The sequence below is a fragment of the Sciurus carolinensis genome, chromosome 14, assembly GCF_902686445.1.
Source record: "Sciurus carolinensis chromosome 14, mSciCar1.2, whole genome shotgun sequence".
NCBI lineage: Eukaryota > Metazoa > Chordata > Mammalia > Rodentia > Sciuridae > Sciurus > Sciurus carolinensis.
The window spans coordinates 37,296,652-37,323,598 of NC_062226.1; the positions used below are offsets into that span (position 1 = coordinate 37,296,652).

The 26,947-nt window shown below is 42.5% G+C and overlaps 2 protein-coding genes across 4 annotated transcripts in view; both read right to left on the bottom strand.

Moving 5' to 3' along the window:
* LOC124965001 (phospholipid-transporting ATPase FetA-like) overlaps window positions 1-10,399 on the bottom strand; it is a 142,044-nt gene extending 131,645 nt beyond the window's left edge. For 2 of the 3 annotated variants that reach the window (XM_047525813.1, XM_047525812.1), the window contains exons 1-2: window positions 10,352-10,399; window positions 1,605-1,648 (exon numbers count right to left, since the gene is read on the bottom strand). In XM_047525813.1, coding sequence (XP_047381769.1) covers window positions 1,605-1,632 — 28 coding nt within the window. In that variant the 5' untranslated portion in view covers window positions 1,633-1,648; window positions 10,352-10,399. The remainder of the gene's footprint in view (window positions 1-1,604; window positions 1,649-10,351) is intronic. The other variant, XM_047525814.1, reaches the window with a different exon arrangement.
* A 1,285-nt stretch (window positions 10,400-11,684) lies between these two features.
* Unc13b (unc-13 homolog B) overlaps window positions 11,685-26,947 on the bottom strand; it is a 215,012-nt gene continuing 199,749 nt past the window's right edge. The window contains 17 exon segments of the mRNA XM_047524555.1: window positions 11,685-13,265; window positions 13,428-13,587; window positions 13,769-13,861; window positions 14,696-14,752; window positions 16,470-16,617; window positions 16,977-17,057; window positions 17,247-17,303; window positions 17,384-17,507; window positions 17,634-17,786; window positions 18,014-18,102; window positions 18,436-18,513; window positions 19,095-19,172; window positions 19,484-19,627; window positions 19,853-19,949; window positions 20,191-20,317; window positions 25,419-25,504; window positions 26,119-26,246. Coding sequence (XP_047380511.1) covers window positions 12,980-13,265; window positions 13,428-13,587; window positions 13,769-13,861; window positions 14,696-14,752; window positions 16,470-16,617; window positions 16,977-17,057; window positions 17,247-17,303; window positions 17,384-17,507; window positions 17,634-17,786; window positions 18,014-18,102; window positions 18,436-18,513; window positions 19,095-19,172; window positions 19,484-19,627; window positions 19,853-19,949; window positions 20,191-20,317; window positions 25,419-25,504; window positions 26,119-26,246 — 1,986 coding nt within the window. The 3' untranslated portion in view covers window positions 11,685-12,979.

Consider the following 26,947-nt stretch of genomic DNA (forward strand, 5'->3'; position numbering starts at 1 on the left):
AACCTTTAAAAAAACATATCTATAACTGTATATTCTAATATTCTAAAAATTGTTCTTCCTTGGATTGAGACAGTTCATCAAAGTTGTATCTCAACTGCACTGAAGCTCAGAATGTCTTTTACTGAGCAATACTTTGGCATTATGCCAACAGTCTACACTGAAGGACATTAAAGGAAATAGCCTTGACCCTAAAAATGACTTCTACAAAGACAAAAAGAGCAAGACACAGATGGGCATAGATCCATCTGGACATCTCAAGACCTTAACCAGATAATGTGTTCTATAAAGGCAGAAATGTACTGGTGCCATCATGAGACAAGGACAAATTACGAAGGAGACCAAGGAAGATGACATTCTCCATGAAATAATTGGAGTCAGATTAGACTCCAGCATTAAAGGTTCTTCAAGTATGGGATCTGGACAGCCACAAATGGCAATATCCGGGTAAATGTGCATAAGAACTTGCATATTCATGGAGTAAACATGAGTTAGAGAAAAAGATTCAAACTACACAAAATACCAGGAGATTTTTAACAACTTTCCTTCCTCAGTCTCTTATCTTACTCTCACATTCCTCAATTTAGCTAAATCCATCCATTCTTTAAAGTTCAGCTTTTAAAATTATAATGAAAATGTGGCTCAAGTGAAACTAATTTTGTTTCACTAAAACCTAAACCACCTTCTTCCTTCTCTTTCCCCACTCGGAAAATCCCATAGCTCTTTTATTGCTTTTCAAATTCTTTAATATTATGTCCACAAAAGAATAAGGACAGACTTCACTTTTTCAGACAACCATCATTTGGTTGGAATGAGGTGAAAACCTTAGCTCCAGTTCTTGGTAGGAAATTCATGTTTCTCCAAACTAAGTCATAACAAACAAACTGATATTAATGAGAAATTGTGATACTGCTGAGGCAAAATGTACAGCATGAGATTTGAGAAAGGGGTTATTAAATTAGTTTTCTATGAAGAAAATAAATTCACCAAGACCATTTTGTTTGTCATTAAGATCACATGGGAAAATGAGCGAGGAATATCAAGAGTAGTGTTCCCATCATGATTCATCTTAATATTAACATCAATAATTTCAATTAAATCAGTAAACTCAGTGAAAGTGTCTGCTGGATTACTCCTGTTTCTCTTTGAACACTCACAGAACAGAAATGCTCTCAACTTCAGCTTTGCAAAAGACACTTCCACCAAAGATATCATAGCAATGCTTTCTATTTTATACAGCTTCAAAGTTAAATCATTTACCTGTCCGACTCAAGTCTTTTAAGAACAATCCTCTTACTGCCCTTTAAAAAAATATTCAAACACTATTCCCAAGTAGGAATCTATACCATCAGTGGTGACAATCAAAGACTTTCCATAAAAACCTTATGTTCAACTTTGGAATTTTATTCCTCCCAACTTTACAGCGAAAAATAGTCTCAGGCCAGGTCAGATGCAAATCAAGTCTGAATCCTGCACTGAGTATGTGAAGATCCAACTTTTAACGAATGCCCTAAAGTACAAGCTTTGTGTACAGTGTAGTACTAAGCAAACACCACTACTGATTGTTGAATTTTGGATATCTCAGAAGATATGAGCTAAGCACTTACCTGAAATAAAAGGTTTTATATATTTCATTCCAGAGAAACATCACCTAAGAATAAAACAAAAACTGCTTGTCAGTTAGTTAAGGGCCTGCTGATATTATAATAATGCCTACCATTCATCAAAAATTTATTGTGTGCTGGACAGTTTACTAAGTGCTTTACACAAATCATTGTGTTTAGTTTTCATTAAACCTGAGACTAAGAGGAGGTTATTATTCTTTTTCACAAATGAAAATCCTGAAGTTCAAGGGTTAGGTCACTTGCTCAGGGTCATATGATCAGAATGCATTAGAGTTAGAATTTGAATCCCTGCTTGATAGTTCCTGACCCTATTCTAGATCATCTCTTAAAATCTTGCCTACAAATGAAAAGATGATTCTGAAAGGGGTTTCTAGGGCAGTAACTGAACTGGTCAAACATCATGGTTCAGAAGGTATATAATTTACAGTTTTTGGTGGACGTGACATTGAGCTCAGGTGGAAATTCACTACTTTACTCTGTCCCCACATTTTGGTATCCCCTATTTCTTTACTTTTTGCCTGAAAATTTCTTGAGCAGTCTTTCCCACAAGTGGGGTCTATGGATCACTTGTTTCAAAGATATTAAGTCTTTGTGAAACATATAGATGTCTGGTCCCAACTCCAGATAAATCAGACCAGAATCTCTGGGAGACCCAGAAGTTTTACCTACTAAATTTTAGACCATAAATTGCCTTACAACGAAAGAGCTAAGGTAATCAGAAAGAAGTAAATGGAAAGCTAGCCTCCATAATAATCAATTTGACATTGGGTCACACTGGTGTTAAGAAAAACATAGGACAGAGATCTTGTGAAAAGGCTTAGGATTGTTACCACATTTTGGAGCTGGAAAAGATCTTGGAATTGTCTATGCCAATGTTTTTTTTTTTTTTTTGCTTTGTTTTTTAACAGTCTTCATGAAGGCTTAGGAGTTGTAAAGTGTGATAGGAGAAAAAGGATTTGGCAGTCAGAGCTTAAAAATACTAGAAAAGCTATTGTAGAAGGTCCACTGGTATGCATTTTGCAACCTGGAGTTTTGTGTAAGATTTTTATTCTAATTATTTAATTAATTAATTTTGGTACTGGGGATTGAATCCAGGGGTGCTTTACCATTGAGCTGCATCCCCAGTCCTTTTTTATTTTGATACAGAGTCTCCCTAAATTTCTTGGGGCCTCACTAAGTTGCTGAGGCTGGCCTGAAACTTGCAATCCTGTGCCTCAGCCTCCTGAATTGCTGGGATTACAAGTATGTGCCACCAGGCCTGGCTTGTGTGAAATTTTATCTGAATAAATTATTTTGCTTATTTAAAAACACAAAACCTTGGTGACAATGGGGGAGTTAAAAAAAAAAAATCTCAAGGTCTAGCATGCATCCCAAACTAATTAAATCAAATTTAGTGGGTTCTGGGTATCAGTATTTTTTGGTACCACATGATTCCAAAGTGTAGCCAAGGCTGAGAACCACTCCACCAATCTAATTCGTATTTCTTCATCTGAAATAAAAGCAAACTAAGGTTCAAAGAATTTAAAGGAGATTAGAATTAGAACTAGTATCTCTTGACTTCTATATCAGTACACTGTGTTCTCTCTCCACAATTCAGAATGAACCAATTATTCCAATTAGAGAGACAGAGATAGAGATAGAAATAGAGATAGAGATAGAGATAGAGAGGACACACATCTGAATCAAAATTATGTTACTTCACTTTTCCAGAGCTCTTTTTTTTTTAAATGTCTTTGATAATGTATTGTCAGATGAAGTAATAAGGAGGGACATACATTATGTATATTTATCACATATGCAAATACACTATGGCTTAAAGTTATTAGAGATTACATTTGAGTTAATTTCTAATTGGATATAAACTGTGCAAACATGTTTTATTTATTTATTTGTTTAATTTATTTTCTGCAGGGCTGGGGATTGAACCCAGGGCCTTGTGCTTGCGAGGCAAGCACTCTACCAACTGAGTTATCTCCCCAGACCAATGTTTATTTTTTTAAATTCATTTTTATATTGTAAACGAATGGGATACATCTTGTTTCTGTTTGTACATGAAGAAGAGGCATATCATTTGTGTAATCATACATTTACCTAGGGAAATAGTTTTTGATTCATTCTGTTATTTTTTTTCTTCTCCCCCACCACTCCCACCCCTCTTATCCTCCTATACAGTCCCTCCTTCCTCCATTCAGAGCTCTAACTTTTTTTTTTTTTTTTTTTTTTTTTTTTTTTTTGTGGTACTGGGGATCGAACTCAGGGCCTTGTGCTTGCAAGGCAAGCACTCTACCGGCTGAGCTATCTCCCAGCCCGAGCTCTAACTTTTTTAAAGAGTATTTCATACACATTCCTCTTCAGACTCTTACAAAGACACTGAAGAGTAGATAGAGCAAAACTTACTAGATCTAGTTTAGAAATGATGAAATCAGAGGTCCATTAAGTTAATTTATGACTTAGAGACAGGACCAAAATTAAAATCTTTGTCTCCTAGTTTCTGGATCAGTAAATTTAATTTGGCAAATGCTTAAAGAGTGTTTAATATGTGTTGGGTATTAGATGTTAAGATGTGATCAAAGATGCGAGATAAATAAGATGTTATTCATTCTCTCAACCAGTGTATAGTTTTCTTGGGAGGATAGAAACAACAAAAATATTGTGTTGGCTGGCTTATCTCTTGGACTAGTAGAAATTGAAAACTTTCCTTGATTGACCTCAATAATTAAGTTCAATTCTATGGTTTCTTCTAATTCTTTCTGACTATGGTTACCAATTTTATGGAACCCAAGGGATTTGATAGCTATCCTATCTCTAGCGAAGGCCATCTGACTGAAAAAATCCTGGTGGGGGTAGAGGTGGAAGAAAAAAGGTAGAATTTTACTGAGATTCATTTCATATTCTTCAAAGTACACTCAGCAGATCACTGGGAGATTCCGACATAAAGGACTAAATGGGTAAGAAAGGATATTCACAGAAATAATTATTTCCTTTTTACATCATTTTAATAACCGGGCAGTTTACAATTTATGTTGCTGAATATGACTCCTGCACACCAAAGGAAAATATGACATATAGGAAATATTTGTATGTATGTATAATTCAAAGCAGTGGAGGAAGATCGTAGATGGACAAGAATGTTCAAAGACAACTTTTCATGAGGAATATAGCAGACATTGCAAAATACTGCCAGCAAGATTTTATTATTGAAAAGATAATGAGAGGGTTGGAGTTGTAGCTCAGTGGTAGAGTGCTTGCCTAGCATGTGTGAGGCACTGGGTTCGATTCTCAGCACCATATAAATAAATAAAATAAAGGTCCATTGCCAACTTAAATATATATATAAAGGTAATCAGAGAACCAGGAACCTGGGTTTTATTTGTGGACTAAAAATGTTGGCTAGGAATAATCCAGCATAGTTATTCTCAAACTTTAGCATTCATCAGAATTATGTGGAAGGCTGGGTCCCACCCCTGAATTTCAGATTTAACAGGAATGTTGTGGGGCCCAAGAATTGGCATTTCTTATAGATTTGGGTGATGTTGCTACTGTTGGTTCAGGGCCTATATTTGGAGAACCACTGGTTTAGCATAAGGTTCACAACATACCACAAGGAGGTACATATGCATGCATACGCATTACAAATTATGACAATTTACTTATCTTTTTATTATTAACTTTACAAATTATACTCTCTATAAATTATACTCTGTACCAATCAAATGTCCACAAATAAGACTACATCAGGAAGAAGTTAAAAGGGTAGCAACATAGGGGGACAATCTGGAGCACAAATGAATGAGTTTGTGAAATAAATACGTGTGTGTTTGCAAGGGCAACCGTGAGGAACATGTAATAAGTACATTGTCTTCTGAAGTCTAATTTCCTATTAAGGCAGATGTGAGTTTTATTTCTTATATTTAAGAGAACACCCTTTGAACCTCTCTATACCTTAAATGTTACCCAGGGTTCCATCCTTGTTCTTTTTTTCTCACTACTCACTTTCCCTGATTTTTCTTAACCACTCCTGGCTTCATTTACTATTTATATCAATGGTTATTAACTTTGTTCAGGTTTAGAAACTCCTTTCAGAATTTGATTAATGCTAATGATTCTTCAGAAAAATATACATATAGGCCTGGGGATATAGTTCAATTGGTACAGCGCTTGCATAGCATGCACAAGGCCTGAATTCAATTCCCAGCAACACAAAAATAAATAAGAAACATATACATATATATTCATACATATACATTTTACACCTTATTCAAAACATTCAGAGACTGCCTCTGAAGTCCATTGCCTCAGATTAAGAAGTCCCTATCTGTATGCTAATGATTTAGTAATCTGTCTTCAGCCTAAATTTTTGTCCTGAGCTTCAGTACTACGTATCCAAATGTCTACTTCACATCTGTATTTAGATGTCACACAAATGCTTCAAAATGTACATGCCCTGGATGGAATGTGATCACTTAATGGGTGTGGGGTTTCCTTTTAGGTGATGGAAAAACTCTGCAAGTAGACAGTGGTGTAGGCAGTTACAATACTGTGAATGTACTTAATATCACTAAATTGTATACTTTTAAATGGTTTAAATTGAAAATTTTCTGTAATATTTCTGTATGTTACCACATTAAAAACATGACATGTACAAAACTGAAATCATTCTCTATTCACCACTTCTCACGTAGTCCAAATCAGTCTTTCTTTTATTTCTTGTCTTTGGATACAGTTAGTTGTGTTACCATTTGCCTACTTGTCAAAACTAGAAATATGAGTCATCTTTGACAATGCTCTTTTTCATTCTCCCTAACTAGTAATTAATCATAAAGTTCTGTAAATTCTCTTTACTAATAAAGAGTTAGGTTGGAAAAATCATCCACTTATCTCTATCCCCACTGTTTTCCCCTAAATTCAGCCCACCATGGTTCCTAGCTTCCTAGTCCACAATCTTATACTATCTTATCCTCTACCCACAAGCCCACTTCATTTGACTCAATCTACCCAGAGCGATCTTTCAAAAAATGTGCTTTTTGTGGAAGAGAGCAGTGCTGGGTAGAGATCAAACCCAGAGCCTCTTTTGTGCTAGGCAAGTGCTTTACCACTGAAGCTATTTTCTCAGGCCCCCAAGCACTACCTTTTGTCACTCTTTTTGCTTAAAAACTTCAGGATGGTCTGAATTCCTCTTCAAGAACTGATACTGTTTACTTTTCTAGTCTTATTTCTCACCATCCTCCTGCCCCAAACCAACTCTCCAGTGATACAAATTACCTGCAATTCCCAGCACACCACCACCATTTTTATTCCAGAATGCACATACAACTTCAAATATCTAGAACTCTATTTCTTGCAATTTACACCTAGCTAAGTTCTATTGGGTAAGATTCAGTTTACATTCCTGATTTACCTTAGGAAGCCATCCCAGAGGCCCCAAGAATAGATCAGGTATCTTTACCATGAGCTCCATAGTACCTTCTATATTCACCTTTAATCTTAACATTTATATCTTAATTTAAATTATCTTTCTTCTTCATTAGCTCACATTTTCTGTGAGGATAGGAAATTACATACTAACATATCTCCAGCACCTAAAACAATGCTCAGCATATGGTATGTTCCAAATAAATATATTTGAACAAATAAACAGTTGTTCAACTGAGTAATAGGAATCCTGATGTTAGAAGTCACACAATTCTAAAGGTCTTCCCCATGACTTCTTAACTTATTCCCATTAAAAACCAGAGTCATTATAATGGGTTGCAGAGCCCTATAGTTTCTGACATGATCCCCTATTATCTTCCCCTTCACTCAACTTCAGCCACACTCTAAGACCTTGCTCTGGGAAGATGACTTCTATTGACTACATCACTCAGACTTCTTTATCCCTAGATTTCTTGTATGGGTTTTGCTTAAGGAAGGTACAGTTGGGAGAGTAGAGGGCCGGAGGAGAAAGGTTAGGCATTTATTCCTCTGCTTCTTCTCTGCCTTCTCCAAGTTTCTCCAGTGGTTGCTAAGCACTTATGGCCATAGCTTCTGTCAGGCAGTCCCTCTTCCAGATTTGAGCTCTAACTGAGCTCTGATAACAAAACTCTCTCCCTTCTCCCCTTCAGGCCTGGGAGTATAACTGATTTACCACTATTGATAGTCCCTGTGTATTTCACCATTCCTTGCTAGTCCCTTTAACACTGATCACACCCCTTGGTTAAACTCTTTTGAAGATACCAACTGTTTTTCTGACAGGACTCTGATACATTAGAAAACAACAAATGGCATCTTCTCCTTTGAACTTCCATTCAATTTCTAATAAAAAAGTCTCCTCCTTTCCTCTAATGTAAAGCTTCCCATTCTTCCAGGTCTAGCTGGTTTTTAGTCTCTCTAAACACTCCACTACCTTCAAAGCAATAATGTTGTTCCCACAGTTGTACTGAATCTAGTGTGAAATTAGCACTCTGTTGTCTTCCTAGTTCTAGGACTCTTCAGCTTTGTCAGTCTGGTCATTTCAGCAGGTATAAGCTCATCAGGGGTAGGGAACTTCAGCAATTAGGATCTCAAAGGACAAACATAATTTAGCTGGAAAGAACTTCATAGGTTACCTTGTTTATCCTCCTCATTTTACAGATGAGGAGATTCAGAAAAAAAATCGTCTTTCTCACATAGCTATTCAGTGACCTAGTTAAATCTAAATCAAGATTCTTTCATACTACTTCATGCTGTGATTCTGCACTGCACACTTAGTATGCTGATGCCCACTCCCAAATTTATAAGGGTCTTTGCCTCTTGTTCAGTGTGACACCCTGCCTAGATGAATACCTAATGCATAGTAAGAGCTCAACAAATACATTGTTTAAACCTGTGACCCAACAAGACAAATTCCTTAAAATTAATCAGAACCCAAAGGATAATTTATAACAACAATCCATAAACATGTAGAGAAAATGTATAGTTTCCAAAATCCTTTTACAAATGTGAGTCTATTTCATTTATCGGTAGTAGAGGCAGGATACTTGGAAGTTAAAGGTCAGAGTTTCCTATCATGGAGCAGAGCAGAGACCCATATTCATGTCTTCTGTCTCCTGCTTCAATACCATCTTTGCTAGTCTATGTTGCTTCTTCAGCTTTGCCTTTCTCTTCTAGGCATAGGAGGATCATTCAGGGAGTTAGTAATAATGAATATGTACATCACATATATGGTGAAAGAAGTGATTTTGTCTTACAAATCCATGATTATAGGTGCTTCTGATTAAAGTCTGCAGACTACTTTTTTTTTTTCTTTTTGGTGGTGCTGGAGATTGAACCCAGGTCCTTGTGCATGTGAGGCAAGCACTCTACCAACTGAGCTACATCCCCTGCGGACTACTTTTGGTATTATGGAGATTGTTATTTCTTGAGGGAAGGGTTACCATTGTGTGTTATGAAATGAAGGAGACAACTTTGGAGGCATCACTTTCAGTACAGAATTATGCCCTTTTATAACCATGTGTCCTTGACCTGACCCTATGTGAGAGAGAGAGAGAGAGAGAGAGAGAGAGAGAGAGAGAGAGAGAGAGAGCGCGTGCGCGCGCTGTATTGGATCTCTTTATGATGAAATGAATTAGAGAGCTACCTTCTGATATTCTGCTTGAATTCTCTTACCAAAACCACTTTGGTACAGATTTCATCCTGGGTTCTAGTTTTTAGGATAATTTGATTCTAATCAGAACACCACAGGAGCCAAAGTCGGCCTAAATGTATTATCTAACCTTTGGATTTCAGTTTCTATTAGGAACTCAAAGTAAGAAAATGACTCCAAGTTCTATATCAGGAATTGCAAATTCAAATGTCTACTAGATACCACAAAAGTAATGTAAAGTCCAAAATAAGAAAACAAGGAGAGTTGGGCATGGTGAGGCACACCTGTAATCCCGGAGATTTGGAGGGCTGAGGCAGAGGACTGCCAGTTAGAGGTTAGCCTTTGCAATTTAGGGAGAACCTGTCTTAAAATTAAAAGGGCTGGGATATAGACTTGTGGTAAAGCATTTCATTCCCCAGTACTGAAAAACAAAACAAGAAGTGCAGAATTTGATGACTTTAACAGTTACTTCTCAGCTCCAAGCACTTGCTTTTTGGAATGGGGCTTTCAATTTTTCAAACAACAAAACAAAACAAAAACACGTGGAAATTCTCATTTTAAAAATGTGAAATCTGATTGAAAAAATTAGCTACCAATACAGATCTGCAATCCCGCTGCAAACCATCGGTAGTCAGTCAGAACTTTACTTTTCCCAACTGAGTAGGTATCTTATTCCTTAAGAGGAATGAGAGCAAATGTGTCACTTCCAAATCAAAGGTGGGCTAGGTTTATGCCCTCTGATAATCTGTATAGTGCTGGAAAAGTGGACTAACTGCCCGAGTTAACAGGGATGTGCCATAGATGGGAACTTGGGGATATCAGCTTCATGGAATGACAGGACAAATGTGTGCCTTTGAGTTATTTAGGCGATAAAGATCCGCTCTGCTAGGTATGTGAACAAATACATCTTTGGAAATGTCTGGGAAGCCTGTATATTGGAGGAGTATGGGAAGGGAACAATAACCTTGGGGAGTGTTGGGAGAACAGTTCTCAACAGAGGAGGAAGAGGAACAGCCCCTGGGAAGTATGAATGTCGGATACGAATGTCAGGTATAATCTCCAAGGAATGTTGGGAGGGAATAAGCAGTAACCTCTCCTCAGGCGCCCTCTTTGGGCGCCTCTTGCTTACCGTCCCAGCAAGGCCGTCGATTCCAGTGACCTCCATCTTAACGCACCCTTCTGCGCAGGTGCCGCAGAGCCCTGCCCGACCACGCCCCTCCCCTCCACGAGCCTTCCTCCAGTCACGCCCCTCCCCCAGCCCGCCTCCGGCCACGCCCCTTTAATCAGACACAGGTCCCGCTAGGTTTTCCCGAAGCCTCCCGAAGCCTCCCAAAGCCTCCCACAGCTGTTGGTCTGGCTTGGGTTTGAGCTCCGTTTTCAGTGTAGGACGCTGGAGAGATGAAACACTCATACACTGCTTTGGGTAGACCATGGCATGCTGTTGCGAGACTGGTCGTGTTCCCACGGCTTCCCTGAGATGTCAAAGACTAGGAGGCAGTGGAAAGGGCTGCTGGCCACTCCAACAAGGGGATCAGAATGTGCAAGGGCACTAAGGAGTTCAGGTGATGTGTACGTGTGGAGGGAGCTGTAAGGGCAATGTTTCAGACAACTGCAGGATGATGTGTGGGGTGGTGGTGGCTGTGCTGATTGTAGGGTCTTGGATTTCAGCCTACAGGATATGGATAGCCACTGCATAGTGTTGACAGGAAAGAGACTTAGCACAGGGTGTGAAAGAGGGCCGGGGCAGAGGCAAGGGAACTAAAAGTCACTTGTACGAACTGAGGTGAGACAGTGGATTTAAGGGGCAATTTATACGCCAAAATTTTGATGCCAGAAGGTACTGGTTTTGGAGAGGAGCAGGAAGGAAGTTTGTACATGACTTGGCATCTGAACTGTAAGGCTCTATTTACCAAGCAAATGGAAAATGAGCTATTTCTCTGCACCAGGTGGTGACAGTGCAGGCTGAGAGAGTAGGTGAGACATCTCTCTTGCTTCTGCTTTTGTGGATTCACATGTCAGGAAGTCTTACTTTTACCTTGTTTACTCCTCCTTGCAAGTGGTTTTTTTCACTTTAGCTTTTCCTTGAATAGAATCTTTCCCCAGTAGGACCCTGCCTTATCTCACAGCCTAGGCTATGGTCTGTCCTAGTAATCTGAGACAAAGGAAGAGTAAGCACTGGCACACATCATCTACTTTTCTGGACCTTTTGCAGGAAGTTGATACCATGACTGTATTAATCTGGTTGGTGGTTTCAGGTCCAGGCCAAGATGCTAGCCCAATTGCTGCAGTACTGCTTGGTGCTCATTCAGAACTACTTTAGGCTCTATCATTTGGCTGGTGAGAGGTGGAAAGAGGAAAGGAAAATGAGTGTGAAGCTGTCAAAAGTCACTGGGCCAAAAGCTACCATTATATGAAATGGTTTCTACAGCTTTCTACCATTCACAGAATTACCAGACTCCAACGGCTGCTATAAGATGATTTATTATAGACAAGCCTATAATTTCATGGAACAATGGCACACACAATAACTAAAAACAGCAAAGATGCTTGGTTTCTTGTTTCATGAATTGGCCAGTACAGCTGTGGACAATGATGAGTCCTCCGGAAGTTCAGGAGGTTGCTATTGAGGAAATCCAAGAGGATCATGTCACACCTCTGAGCTAGGGCCTGGGAAGTCCATCTGACCCTTTGTAAGAATTTGTCTGACCTCCCAGGGAATGTTGAGGCCCTCTCCATCCAGCCTGTACAGAGGGATCAGAGTCCAAGCTCCTTCTGTAGGGTTGAACATCTATGAGGGAAACAGCAGCTGACCCTGATGACAGGGAAAAAGGCCAAAGGCTAAAACTTTCTGCAAGAAGGAAGGCAGTCAGAAGGCAGCAGCCATAGATGAGAACAACTCTCTAGTTTCCACAATTTTTGGCTTTGTTCTGGTCTACCAAGAAGAAAATACTTCCCCTGGATCCTTTGGCTAGCTGTCAGGTTTACACATATAAGAACAGCCTCTGGTGTCTTAAGGATCACTCCCCTGCCTACAGGAGTGAGGTAGGGGATTCTAGGCAGATGGCCCCTGGTATGTTGGTTCCAAAGAAATAGTCTGATTAGGGTTCTGAAGCACCATGTGAACCTGTTTCTATTCATGACAGATAAAATCTGAGGGAAGAGATTAGCACAGCTCATTTCTAGAAAGTATGTTGTTCATTTTCAAAGTCTTGTTCTCATTGGAACCATATAAAACCAGTGGATTTTGCTCAAGAGACACTGAATTCTATTCTGTGTGCTCCTTCCCTTCCCATTCTCCAATATAAACCAGGGGCTCAGCAATATCTATAGGCTCCACTGACTATCTAGCCAGTCAGGAGTAAGCTCCAGACCCTCTAAACTTATTCTTCTAATGCTTGATATGTAAGTATCAAACTGGATAAGGTGTGGTTTGGAGTATAGAGATGGGAAGTAGAGTGGACGGTATTACCAAGAATGGCTGATACTTTCTGAAATGTCTGTCCCTCTCCATGGAAAATCTCTCCAGGCAGTAGCTCCCACAGCCCAGCTCCTAGTACCACACACCCACTACACTCAGGGATTCATGAACCTTTCTGTGAAAAGTCATATTCTCAATACCCCCCAAATTTCCTTAAATATACTTTACCAAAGAGATCAGCCTCTTGACTACAAGGACCCTAAGCTGGTTACACAGCTAGCCCCCACTGGCTGTTTTGTGCAAAAGATGCTGCCTGGTTGACACATACACCAAAAGTGTTCAGCTGCCCTCCTCCATGGAACGGGACTCTGATTTGAGTTTCACAAACTCTCGGGCCACCTCGTCATTGCTCCTCTGAGACAGAATCCGGAGAATGGTCATTCCTGTTTCATCCATGTGGATCTTCCGGCCCAAGGGGCACCAGCAGGCACAGCTGCCTTTGGCTGCCACATCCCTCAGAGGCATCACAGCCAGCCCTAGGACGCGATCCTCCCGGGCAAAGCAGTAATCCTTCACACATATCTGCAACTCATAGGCCTCTGGACCCTCTTCATTTCCCAGGAGGCTGTGAGTACAGAGTAGAAGGTAGGAGACCAGAGCTGAGACTCTTCAGCTGAACTCACCCCAGCCTGTCATCCAGCCCATCCTCTTCTCCCCGCCTCTGCAGTCTTATTCCCCAGGGAACCCCCATACCAGACTCCTGCAGGTCTCCCACCCCACAACTTACAAGTGGAATGTCTCATTGTACTTGGGGGCCCAGTTGTTGCTCTTGGATTTGGTTGTGAATTTCCTCTTCTTATCACTTTGGTGTGGGCCAACCATAGTCACTTCCACAAAAGGCCGGAACATACCTGCTGTCTGCCACTTGAGATCACTGGCAGCCACCACTACCCAAACAAAAGGAAACCTGTGAGTCATCCCACCAAGTATTCTCAGTTCTTAAGCCCCAGCTGACATTCCTCTTGGAGGAAGGCTGAGCTACAAGGCTGGGATAAGCAGCCCTTGTCTTCAACTGAGGAGTGAGATCACTGGCAAGAAAAGTCAGATTTATAAGTTCACACTACTCACCTTTCACCGTGACCTTGTGCTCCCCAGTACCAGGGTGTGTAAATAAGTCCACCTGAATAGAGACTTCTCCCACAGGATCATCCACACCAGACCCTGAGGAACAGACAGATGAATAATTGCCCAATGGAGAACTCTAGGACTGGAGGACCAATTATTCCAGACAAAACTGAGGGTTTAGGAGGCCCCTACCCTACATTCTAAAGCAAGAAATAATCATCAAAGTAGCCAGGGGGAAAAAAGCAATGGGGGAAGGGAAAGAAAGAAGATAAAGAATGAGGTTGTACATTATAACACAAGTTAAGATGACAGCTTCTTAGGACACAAACTTTCTTTAAAACTGTATTAGGAATCTCTCAGGATCCCCAAAGCTCTATCTCCTAGGCTGAAGAATTTTTCATTGAAAAATGTTGGGGAGGCCAGTGCTATCACCCTACATCTGTGTATGTAAACCATGTCCACCCTATAGTATCTCTTAATAGAACATTGTGGGTCCCTTCTAGACAAAAGCAGCAACCTCCCACCTATCCTCAGGGTTTCTGGAAGCCCCTACTTTGGAGGGTGGCCTCATTCGAAAAACTCTGTCTTACTTAAATCTGGGTCCCTCCATAGAACAACTCTTTAGTCTCAATCTGACGAGTCAATGTGAAGATTCCTTTTAGCAGAGGCCCCATCCTATTTTGAGAAAACAACACTATTCTGCACCCCAGATAAATCCCTTATTTGTCCTGAGGTGCAGAGGTGGGAAAATTCTCATTACAGGATGGGGGTCAATAAGAGAACCCCTTCCTGGGCTGTATCAATACATTGCCCATCTCTAAGACTTGAGATAGAGCTTCTCAACTTTGACACCTGGTTTAGCTACCCCCAGCTCACAGGGGGTCAGTGTTATTTCATGTTAGATTCATGTCTTCAAGATGTATAACATACCCTTTTCCGGCCGAATGTCCTCATTAGCAGTAAACCTAATACCTTTCCCATCATATACTGAGTGAAGACAGGCAAGTCAAAAAGTTGTAGCAGCAGTAGGACAGAGAAAGAAGAATTGTTAGAGGCCAAAGGAGTTATGGCATTCAAAGCAACACTACACATACTGTGGGGAGCACAAAGATGGGGTGGGATGGAGAAAGAAGTCCAAGAGCTGTGCCCCACAGTCTACCCCGCTTCCTTCAGCTGCACCCATGGTTTGCTTCTTGTAGTCTTCTCCTCATCCACACTACAGTGCTCCAGTGTTCCACATTAGACTTCTCTAGATGGAGATCAACCAAACCATGGGCAGAAGCAGTTATAAATGTAGAGAAGTATGTGAGACCAACAGCCTCTAATTTCCTAGGGCCTTAAATGACAAATGTTCTCCCTGCAGGTGTACCCCTGTCACCTCCTCTGTGCCCCCTTCTAGTTTCCTCTGTTTTCAATCTAGCTTACAGCTCAATGCTTCTGAAAAGCCCTTCTGGATTAACTCAGATCTTCCTTGATATTACAGGCCTTCTGGATTAACTCAGATCTTCCTTGATATTACAGGCCTTATATCGGTAGTTAGTTTTATAAAATCTCTCCCTGAACCCCTTAGCCAAACTTATTGCTGCTTCTTTTTTTCCATCTTCTGGACTAGAAATAAGAATAAATGTGAGAAAAGGGATAGTATTATAGGTCCTCCACCCTATATTCTTACCTCCTGTCACTCCTACTCTAACTGCTTAGATTCCTCCCCTTTAGATCAGTTTTGTGCCCCAGATTCACAGCTCAGTAAGACCAAAACCTCCCACTGACACTATCAGGTTCACACCCCCATGCAGCCTACCCAGGTTTCCCTGGAAAAAGCAGTAACAAATACGCCTGGCTGGATATGGTGGCTGGCACCTGTAATCCCAGCAACTTGGTAGGCTGAGGCAGGAGGAATACAAGTTTGAGATCAGCCTTAGCAACTTAGACCCTAAGAGACTTAGTAAGACCCTGTCTCAAAATAAAAAAAAAAAAGCACCCCTGGTTTCACTCCCATTACCAAAAACAAAGCAAAGCAAAACAAAACAAACAACAAAAACCCAAAACAAAACAAAACCAAAACCAAAAATCAACCAAACATACAAATGAGTCTGAAATGTGACTCCAGGGTCAGGTCAGAATTTTAGTATGAGCCTTGTTTATGCAGATGTGTTTTGGTCTAGACAGGCTTGGCTGAAGGCAGAGAGGAATTCTGAGGATTTCTGAGGAGACGAAACCAGCTGTTTGGTCTTCTGTGCATAAGCACTACCTCGAGGCTGGCAATTCCATTATGCACAGTGCCCCACAGTCTACCCCCTTCCTTCAGCTGCACCCATGGTTTGCTTCTTGTAGTCTTCTCCTCATTCACACTACAGAGTATGGAACCATGGCTCCCAAAGTCACAGCCCTTCATGAGTGTCCTAACCTCCTTCTCAAGGCTTCCTCACAAATTTTTCCTTCTTCCCCCTTACTAGACAGGGTACACTCTATGAGCTCAATAAACATGCACTGGCCAGGGGAAAGAAATCTCAGGGCCCTATGATTCTCCCACCTTGTTTAAGTATGGATCAGGGTAAATACTGAGATCCCCTCAAAAAATCCTAAGATTCAGGTCTGAAAGTCCTTTGAAGAAGAAATCCCTAAGGGCTAGAAGATTCTGACTTCCTAGAGGCAGATGGGTATGGGAGGATAAGGTAGGGATGCAAAGCCCTTAGGCCCTTACCCTGGGCAGTCTGGGAGCGCACAAAGGTCTTGATCAGAGTGTCTGTGGTCTGTGTGTAGAGAGACAGAGCGTAGCGTAGGGACTGTAGATCTGGGCTCTTTTCCAGGAAGGTTTTCTTTAGTCCATTGCCTCCTGCATGGAAGTATTGCTGAAAGATAAATGAGTACTTGCTTCACCCTCTCACAGAGTGACAGCTCCCCCACTGTCCTCAGAGAAGCCTGGACAGTCTCTCAGGTGAAGGGCCTCTTTGGGGTATTTGGCAGAAGCAGTAGAGTAGGGCCACATTTTTGGAGGTAGTATTTGAAGGAAAGATCATACCACCTCGCCAATCTTAAGTGTCTTGAATTTAGGGACATATCCAATTCTCTCTGTGTCCTTCAGTGCATAGGGTCACTTATTTGGATGTGGAGTGATAAGAACCTGAGGGACACCTAATCTGGCAGGGTGGAATGCTAAGGTCAGGTGTGTGTGGAGGTAAGACTATCTGGAAAAGGGGAAGGTCTCCACCTTGATGGTGTCCAGGGCCAGGTCGAGGACAGCACACTGCTTTGGAGTGAGATTCCGTGTTTCTTCTCGTACCATATGGTCCTGGAACCCCAGAGAAAGCAATAGTGAAGGACAGCTCAGGGAGGTCATGAAAGTCTTGGCTTACCTGCCAGCCCATGGCTGCATACTCCACTCCTCTCCTCCCCTTCCTCTTCAGTCTCCAAACCCCAGATGGCTTTCCTCCCATGGTACCCTCTCCCCAACTTCAGGAGTAACCCACATCCCAAGAACCTTGAGTTTGGAAAGATGGCTCAGCTCCTTGGCAGCAGTGAAGATCAACTGGGTGCCCTGGGCAGAGAAGGGATCAGTCAAAAGCAGAGGACTCCAAACTCCATCAAGAAGTGGGAGTGGGAGGGAGGTGTCCTCACCGTCTGGTCTGTGAGTGGGGGCAGAACAATCATTCTTTCCATTGTGTTCATCACCACACGCCAGAGCTCCTTCAGGACACGCTTCAGAACTGTCTTCTCACACACAGTGGCAAAAAGTGTGAGGCTGCAGGTCCAGTCAACAGGTGAGGCCAAGTTGAGAGTCTGGGAGTCCCCATTCCCAAGAGGCTCCTCTGTCTGATGGCCTCTGCTTTGCTTGTCCCCAAAGAAAAGTCCCAAATGCTATACTCACTTGCCATCCAGGAAGTCCATGAGAGGCCGCAGCACACTATCTGCATCCTGAGCCACGGAGGCCCTGGCATTGGGGGATGCATTTCCTGTGCCTCGAACCTGGCTCAGGATTTCGGCCATTTGTCGAACGCACTCATCAATCCGCACCTGGAAGCTACACATGTACCTACAGTGCAGCCCTCCCCTGCCCCCATACCTTAACCCTGGAGCAGCACCAGCTATTCAGTTCATTTCTGTATGCTCACAGCATGGCTTTAGCAGGGAAGTCAATAGGAGCAGAGGAAAGATCAACATACCTGTAGCTGGCTGAATGGGTGTGGGACTCTGGGACTGGCCAGGGATCACATCTGGCTTCAAAAGCCATGTTTTGGGGTCACTGACCTGTTTCCAAACACCACGCTGAGCTCATCCAGAACCGTATTCAGTTTCACCTGCAGTTCCTTCAGACTGTCTGCAGCTTCAGGGTCTAGCTGTATCCACAGAAGGTAGGTCTGGTTAGGCTCCTTCTCTTACCCTCTTCTCTCCTATGCCCCGCTCCTCCCTCTTAGGGCCTTACCCAGTGCCTGCTCCTCCCTCCTGGGACCTTCTCTCAATTCCTGCTCCACCCTCCCAGGGCTTGTTCCTCCCTCCTAGTGACTTACCCCAAAGCCTAGGGCTTTATCTCAAGGTCCTTCTCAGAAGAAGCCAGCTCAGACCCCAAGCTAACCTCCTAAACTATCTCTAATCAATAAATAGTGGAGTTCTGTGGCCAGAGAGTTCAGGAATAACCAGAAAGTATGATGACCCCAAGTCCTAAGACCTACCTCCTTGCCTCCCATGGCTTCAAACATTTTCTCCAGTTGGACCCTCAGTTGCTGCATGTTGTTCATCAGGATGCAGGGCTTTGGGGACAGATGAAGCCATTGAGTCTTGGCTCCTTTCAGCACAGGACCCATTAGGCTAGGGTTCCACCCTCTCTCACATTGTTCCAAAGCCACAGGGACTTCACATGTTACATAGGTCTCTCCCCAAGCATTAATATTTGGAGCCAATTCAGATAATTCTCCTTGAATGAAGACTAGAAGCAGATTTTTTTTTCCTTTTTTTTTTTTTTTTTAGCGGTGCTGGGGATTGAACCCAGGGCCTTGTGCTTACAAGGCAAGCACGCTATCAACTGAGCTATATCCCCCGCCCAAAGCAAATGTTTTTTAAGTTAGGTGGTATACAGGTGTTCATGCTATTACCCTTTATAACTCTTTGAGTATCTTCAATTTATAAAAGATTAAGCAAAGGTCTAGCTTGGTAGAGAACAAGGCACCAAAAGGAGGCTGAGAGGAACTCAGTCAAGTTCTCATTATCTTGGGGCATGGGTCTCAAGCAAAGCTCTGGAGGAACCCAGAAGTCAAGAGCATCCCAGGATAGCCTCAAAAGCCAGAAAGGATTCAAACATCCTCCATTCTCTTTCTCTAAGGCCTGATCTTACCAGTTTTTCTTTTGTGCAATAATCTGGGAAGTTCTTTGATAAGATGTCTGCATATTGCATCAGCACTTTCCCGATGGTCTGAGAAAAAGGAGGAAAGAAGAGGAGATAGAACCCTTAGTTCTCCCTGGAAGGATCTTGCCTGAGGTTGTATTTTTGCATTCCAGAACAATAACATCAGGGAGATAAAGGGGGAATCTCACACAAAGGGGCAAAGTGTCCTCTCAACTTCAGAGAAACACTGAGACAGACCATCTGTCTTCTACAGACACAAGCAAAGGGCAATGGGTTAATGGTAGGCTTTACCTGAGGTCCTAGCAGAGAGGGGTTGAATCAGGACTGAGACTAGGTTGTGAATACCACAAGGGGAAGGGGGAGAAGGTCACAGTCACCTTAGCAAATCTCCTCATGTAGTGGGCAAGGATGTTGGGGTCTGGGCATTCCAGCTTCCGGATGATCTCAAAGCTCTGATTGAGCTGCGTGAAGATGTCCACCACAGAGCAGGAAAAAAGCGCGTGCTCTGATGTCTGCTGGAACTAAGGAAGGCCATACGTGGGGGTTACCATTCACAGCTGCTACCTTTTCTCAAGCTTATAGGGCTTGAAAGCCCAGTAGGAGTGGGTCAGTGGCCCTCCACAGCCCTCCTATGGACTCCAAAGGGCAGGGGACATCGAGGCTTGGGGAAGCCTAGGAACTTCTTCCAATAGCTAAATGCTGGGAGACCTGGCCTGTCCCCAGTACAGCCTAAGCCCCCAACTTACCCCATCCTTCTTATCTCGTTCCAGGGCCCCACGCAGGAATTCAAGGGACACATCCTCATTCTCATCTAGCCACTGCAGCACAAATTGCTCAAACCACCTACAGCCAGAGCAGGAGAATGGGGGGTTGAAGCTAGTGGTTGGCATATGCTAAATGCCTGAAAGCTCCATCAGACTGGCATCTTCTGAAAGGCAAGGCATGTTTTGATACTCTTCTCTTTCTATACTAGTGCCTAGAACAGGTAGTTCCAAGACTGGCCTGCTGAAATGAATTGAGGATACCAGCCCCACACACTCAGGAGGCCCTCTTCCCTTCCCTCTGTAGTGCCCACATGACTTACGCTGGGTACTCAGGCACCTGCCCCTGGAGGGCAGGCAGATCCTGCACATATTCATTGTGGAGCCACTTCACCTTGAAGTGCAGGTTCATGTAGTCAGCACTCTTACACAGTCGGTCTTTCTCATGCTCTAGTGAGGAGAAGGAGGCTGAGTCAGGTCTGAGCAGCAGAGGCCATAGTTCCCAAACTTTTCCAAGGTAACAGATCCTGTCAGGTGGCTCCACCAGATGACTCAGAGACATGTGACTCCCAACCTCCTTCTCACAGCCATCTCCCCAACCAGTGCTCTACTCAGCAACTCTCTAAGAACCTGGTCCAAATCTTCTCTAGAAAGAATAAGAGACTCCCAGATGAAGCCTATAGTTTTCTTGTTCTAACTTTCAGAAGGGCAGAGTGAGGTCACTGGCCTCTGGTGAAGAAGAGAAAGAGCTGTAGTTGCTAATGCTGATCACTGAGGACACAGATCAGGACTATAGAAGGACAATGACTTTCTAGATTTTTAAAGAAAATCTTAGTAGCTGAGCCATTCTCCCAGGCAGGCTTAAATGCAGAGATGTGAAGTTTTACATGGCATGAATGGGTCAATGACAACTATATAGATTCAGGGAAAACCAAAGTAGGAAGTACAGTTAGTTTGGAAAGTATGGAAACACAGTCAGAAGCAAGGGCCATCATGCTACAGTACATAGAATTATTATTATGGATTTGGAAGGTCATCTAGCTGGATCTCCAGAGTCTTCTGGAAAATCTAGGACTCAGATCACTCAGCTGGGCTCAGAGTCTGGAGCACTGGCCACACACAAGGTTCTCTTCATTCTCTACCCCTTTGAGAACTGAAGCGTTAATTTCAACAATAAAAGCCAATTGTGTGCTGACATAACATAATGGCAAAGGCAAGCAAATGGGGGAGAATACTGAACAACAGAGAAGGAGAGGCCAGTGTCCTTGGGGACTCTGTTGCTCAACTTTGGTATGCCAGAGGTGATGCTCCTCCCAGCAAGGCAGATCATCCAATCTGGGGTTGCTGGCCCTTGTGAATTAGTATAGCAGACAACTGGGGAGGAAATGGAAGCCTGGGATTCAGCTGCAAAAGGTCCCAGTTCTTTCATCTCCTGGTACTGTAGGCAGCACCATTCCAACCTGAAGTTGCATTTGCTCTCTCTTCTATGAAGCAGTGAGCAGGAAAAGAAAAAGGTATAAGACTAGAGGCAAAGGGACAACAACCAAAAGTTCTTACCACCAGGAAAGAGGACTTTTCGAATACGAATGACAGTGGTTGCTTGTGACAGAGCAAAGACACCAATGAGCAACAAAGAGTAGAAAAATCAGGGACATAAGAGAGACCCTCTTCCCCATCCCAGCCCCTGCTGTTCTTGAACCAGTCCTAAACCTAGAAACATGAAAAGGCAGCACCAGTGTCCCCCTCCTGTATAGCAACCCACTGGAGTGGGCAGGACTGCCCCATGACTCCAGAGCTCCCTAACTCTTTCTTCCAGCACCTTAAAGTTACTATATTTACATATAATTCTTACTTTCTCTGTCAATCCATTATCTATTTCCTGGATTCAGACCCCAATTTCTATAATAAACATTAACTTCTGTGATATAAACACTAATGTGTGCTAAAACAAGTTCAACTATTCTAACAAGGTCCAAGGAGTTAAGCTCTAGGCAAAGTTGCTCGAAGTTGCTGTTTGCTGCTGGTGATGAGTATAATCTAAGAAGGGGCAATTTTGTTTTCATAACCTTCTTGCCCTGACTTCTGCTTTTCTCCTTTCATCTTTCATCCATGGAGTTTTTTCAACCTTATGATTTCAACTATCTAGTCTGATGATATATCCCCCAAATCTCTCTTTGGTTCTGGTAATTTTTAGGAAAGGTTTTGATGGAACATCTCAAAGTGTCTAATTTATTCTCCATTTCCCACCATCTTAACATCTCCAGGTGAAGTTGAACATAAGTGTTCAACTAATCTTACCCTCTTGTCTAATGCTGAGTATTATCCTAAAATCTTTCTTCTTCCTCTATACTCACATCCAGTTAGATCACAAATCCCTGCTGATTTTACCTCCAAAATACCTCCATTTTCTTCAAGTCACACCATTACCTGCCTAGATCTCATTACCACCATCTTAACCTGGATTACCTCCAAACTGCCATTCCCCTTCAGCCATTCTCCACAGTGTAGCCAGAGTGAGTGGCCTTTCTACATGATAAATATGATCATGTCAATCCCTTGTTTAACTTGTCAGTGGTCCCCATCTGCCTCAGGATGAAGTCCAGAAGTCTAAACATGGCTTACAACCTCTCATGATTTAATTCTATCCTACTTCTCCATCTTCATCTCTCACTGATTTATTCTACTCTGAAATGCTAGTCACATTGAACTATTATTTCCATTTTTCCAAGCATGCCAGCTCTCTCTAGATCACAGATCTTAGACATGCTGCACCCTCCACATGAAATGTTCTGTCTCCCTTTCCTTGTCACTACTATCTTCCCTCCTCACCAGTTAAGCCCCTGAAATCTGAAACCTTCAGAAGCCTTCCTAGGCTTCCTCTATGAAGCCTTCCTAGGCCCTCTGAGTCTCTTATATGCTTTTAGCACCCCATGCTTATTCCTTTTGTGGTACTTATAACCATGTATTTTAACTACCAATTTATATATGTTTTCTAGATTGGACTATGAGCTTCTCAAGGGCTGGGACTATGCCTTACTCATCTCAGTGGGGCTCCAAGAATTAGCACACTGCCTGGCACAAAGAAAATATTTAATAAACAATTAGTAATTTACTGAAAAGGAGCAGGAGGGAACTTTCTGTCTCATGTTTTAATTGAAAGAACATTTACATGGATTTTTTAAAAAAATTATCAAATTGCATTCTTAAAGTGCATTTACTTGATTATATAAAAGTTATATCCCAATAAAGTCTACTTAGAAAATACTTGAAGGACAGCATTTTAAGTTTCCATTTTACGATAAGCATCAATGCTGCCCTTTATCATCCAGTCCCCCATCATTTGCCCTCCATATTCTAGGAATCACTAGGTTCAGCTATCATTTCTTTTAATGTCTATTGAAGCCCATTATTCCCTCTCCATTCCTCTGCTCTAATCCCAACTCCAGCCTTTCATCCCTAAATTGTTACAATAGTCATTCATTGTCTGTGTTCTCTGTTTCCATCTCCCTGTCCTAGCTGCTCTGTTTTACAGAGGTAAAATCTTATTAAAATTCTACTTTGTGCCAGACAAGGTGGCTCATGCCTGTAATCCCAGCAACTTGGGTAGGAAAATAACAAGTTTGAGGTCAGCCTCAGCAATTTAGCAAGACCCTGTCTCAAAATACAAAATAAAAATGGTTGGGGGTGTGGCCCAGTGGTATAGAGAACCTGGTTTCAATCCTCAGGACTGCAAAAAGAAAAATAAAAAATTTGTTCATTGTATCTCTGCCTATAATGGTTACTTTCTGTTCTTAATAGCTAAGATTTATTCAGGGCTGAGTAAGTACCAGGCAGTATGCTAACTATGTTCTATATACCTCAGTTGTTTCATCAGCTCAATGAAATTGAAGCCATCATCACTCCCATTTTGCAAATAAGAAAAGGGGAGTTCACAAAGATTAAGCAGCTCAGTCCAAGGTCACACTGCTAAATAAGTAGTGAAACTGAGATCTGAAACCAGTACAGTTGTTCATTCTCTTTAAGCAGTTTTTAACTGTGTGTGTGTATGTGTGTGGTTAATTTTGTTTGTTTTTTGCAGTACTGGGGATTGAACCCAAGACCTCACACATGCTAGGTAAAGTATTCTACTTCTGAGTTACATCCCTAGCCCTTTTTAAAATTTTTGAGACAGTCTCACTAAATTGCCCAGACTGGTCTCAAACTTGTGATCCTCCTGGCTCAGGTGCCCAAGTAGCTGGGATTATAGGCTCGTCCTACCACAGTCAGTTTGTGTTTGTTTTAAACATTAGCTGAACTCCTTTTTAAAAGATATCTCACCTGGAACCCTATATATGACTGATGAAAGAAAGTTGATCACTGGCATCAGGAAAAAGGGTTTCCCTTTTTTAATTAACTTAACTCTTCAGATATTTTAGTCTGAAAACCTCTACTCCACCACACGCTATCCCTTACTTGTGTAACTGATTTATTTTTCATGATTATTTATGTTTTCCCCTGAACCCATAGGAGCTGGAGTTCTTAAAGAATGAGATCAAATGAATTCAGTTTGGTGACTGCTGCCTGAAGGAAGACTAGAGACCTTCTCAGTAGCTTGAGAGGTGAACTGTGGGCTATAGCTCCAGGGTAGACCCAGTGTGAGAAAGATGTATCTCCTGCGCTGGGGTTGAATTACAGAATGTATGTGTGTAGTTTGTGGTTTTTCACAAACTTACTGCAAATCTTCGAGGTCTCTCTCAACCTTAAGATTAATTGCTTCTAAAACTCATAAGTTTTAAGAGTCTGAGTGTTGACCATTTCCACTGCCCTCTACCCAAATAACAGATCCAGACTCTACTTTGTACTTGCTCTAGGTCCTCCTCCTTCTAGATCTACTTTGAGGAGCAAGACAATCCTATACAAACAGACAGGAAAGACAGCTAAATAGGTGAGCACAAATGAGTACAGATGGGAAGGTGACACAGGTATCTTTGTGAACCAAGGTAGGAATTGAAGAAAAGAATAAGCTAAATGAACAAGATGAATAATAACATCTGTGGCCCTACTCTATAGGGGTAATGAGGAAAGAACTGGCTTTGTCACATTAACCCAGAGCAGCTTTCAAGGAAAGTTAGGTCAGTTAGTGCCCAGCATGAGAAAATAACAATATCTACCTATGTCCTTAAGGTTCTCTGATTGTTTAAAACAATAGGATAGGTTTCATGAGGCTGTTCTCTTGGAAGCTACTTGCCTAGCTGGATAAGAAAAAGGTTTGCTTGGGAAGAGGAAGCCACCTTTCCAGAATGCCCACCATGGGAGGAGTTTATCTTGGTATAACCTACATCTATGTATGAATGCGTGTGCACGCACACACATAGCTGTTTCTATTATTTCCTTTGGCTGCAGTTCTGCCCATCTAAGGACTCCTAAGGCCCACCCTCCCACCATGGCTAGAATCCCTCTAGTCTCAGTGCACCATTTACCCAGAACTTATAGTTGTCCAAGAGAGGATGGGATTGCTTACAAGGTGCTTGGGCTAGGAGCCTGAAACCCACTGACTTGGTCAGATCCTTACCCTCTAAGGCATATTTCATGTCTTGGGCAAACAGATGCCACATCACTTCTGCACTGACTTTTCCCACATTCAATTCCTGAGGAAACCTGGATGACAGAAGAAACTACAATCAGAAAACAAGGGACGAGCTATCTGATGTGATTCATTCCAAGACCCCTACTTCTTGGAGTTCATACTGAAGAGAGGAGAAGCCAAGGGAACAAAGCTAGTCTCATATGGAGAAAAGGAACCCAGGGACTGATGATAGGCTAAGTGAGGTCAAAGGGGATCCCCTGAGGCAAGCAGGGTCCAGGGGAGAGAATGCACAAAAAGCAAGGAATTGAGGTCCAGAGGAGGGTTGAGGGTGAAGGCAGGCCTAAGCTAAATAAGGTGGAGGAGAAAAGGCAAGGGGTGGGCTCTAGAAGGCCCACTTTAATCACAATGGACAGAAACATACACACATGGTCTCTGGATCCCCTGGGGCTCCCAGCAGCCTCTCACTCCAGGGAGGCTGGCTCAGTCTAGGCAGGACCCCCCATTATGTTTCCACACCTGTCTCCAGAAACAGTTACTCAGACAGATACAAGGGACAGAGGGACAGACTGACGGACAGGAGGAAGAGGTGGCACTGTAAACATACAGAGATAGGAAAGAAAGAAGCTGTTAGACAGATGGACAGACCAATCACCAACAAGACAGGGTCATGTAGGGTAATACTCACTGGTTCAGAACAGGTGTATAGGAATTTTTATCTTCCTCTATGATTGACACAATGAGTGTGATGAGTTTGGGCCAAAAATCCAGGTTCCGAATGCTGGGACCTTGTTCCTCTAGAGGTAGCTCCTGCTTCTTGTTCCAGAGGAGACAGTGAGAGACAATAGAATTGGAGAGTATCTCAAATCTTTCTCTTTTTATTCCCCATCCCATGTCCCTTCCTCTAGAATCAGGGACCCTTCCTAGAGCCTGTCTTCCACAAGATTGTGCCTGTTCCATGAGAGGGGTCACTACTAGGAGGCCCTGCATCCCTTAAGAAGGTCACTTCCCAGGCCCAGCTTTGGTCAGTCCAGGAGACACAAAAGTACCCATCCCCTTCCTTCTCCTTCTCATTTGCTCTGGTAGATGACTCCCTGGCTGAAGTGAGCTCCTCTCCAGCCTCACTAAGTAGGTATAGTTCTATATGACCCTGACAGGCAGCCCTTCTAGTGGTATCCCTTCTCTAAGCCCCCTTGCTCCACCACACATACATATCTCAGCTCTGAGAAGCTCCTTCTAATTCTGCATGAACTACTAGCCAGACCTTATATGCTTTTTGGCCTAACTTTCAGAAGCGTAGGACTTCTGTGAATCCACTAAAGGTCATTAGGGAGAAGAACTGCATCTAGGAAGCTACGTGCCTTGCTGGGTAAGAAAAAGGCTTGCTTGAGAAAAGGCAAAAGAATAGTGGTGGATCTCAGGAAGAGAGGAGCCCTCCATATCTAGACCCCAGAAGGAATAAGTAGGGGTTTCCACAGAGCTACTGGAGTGGATGTTGTCACTGCAAAGGCTTAATA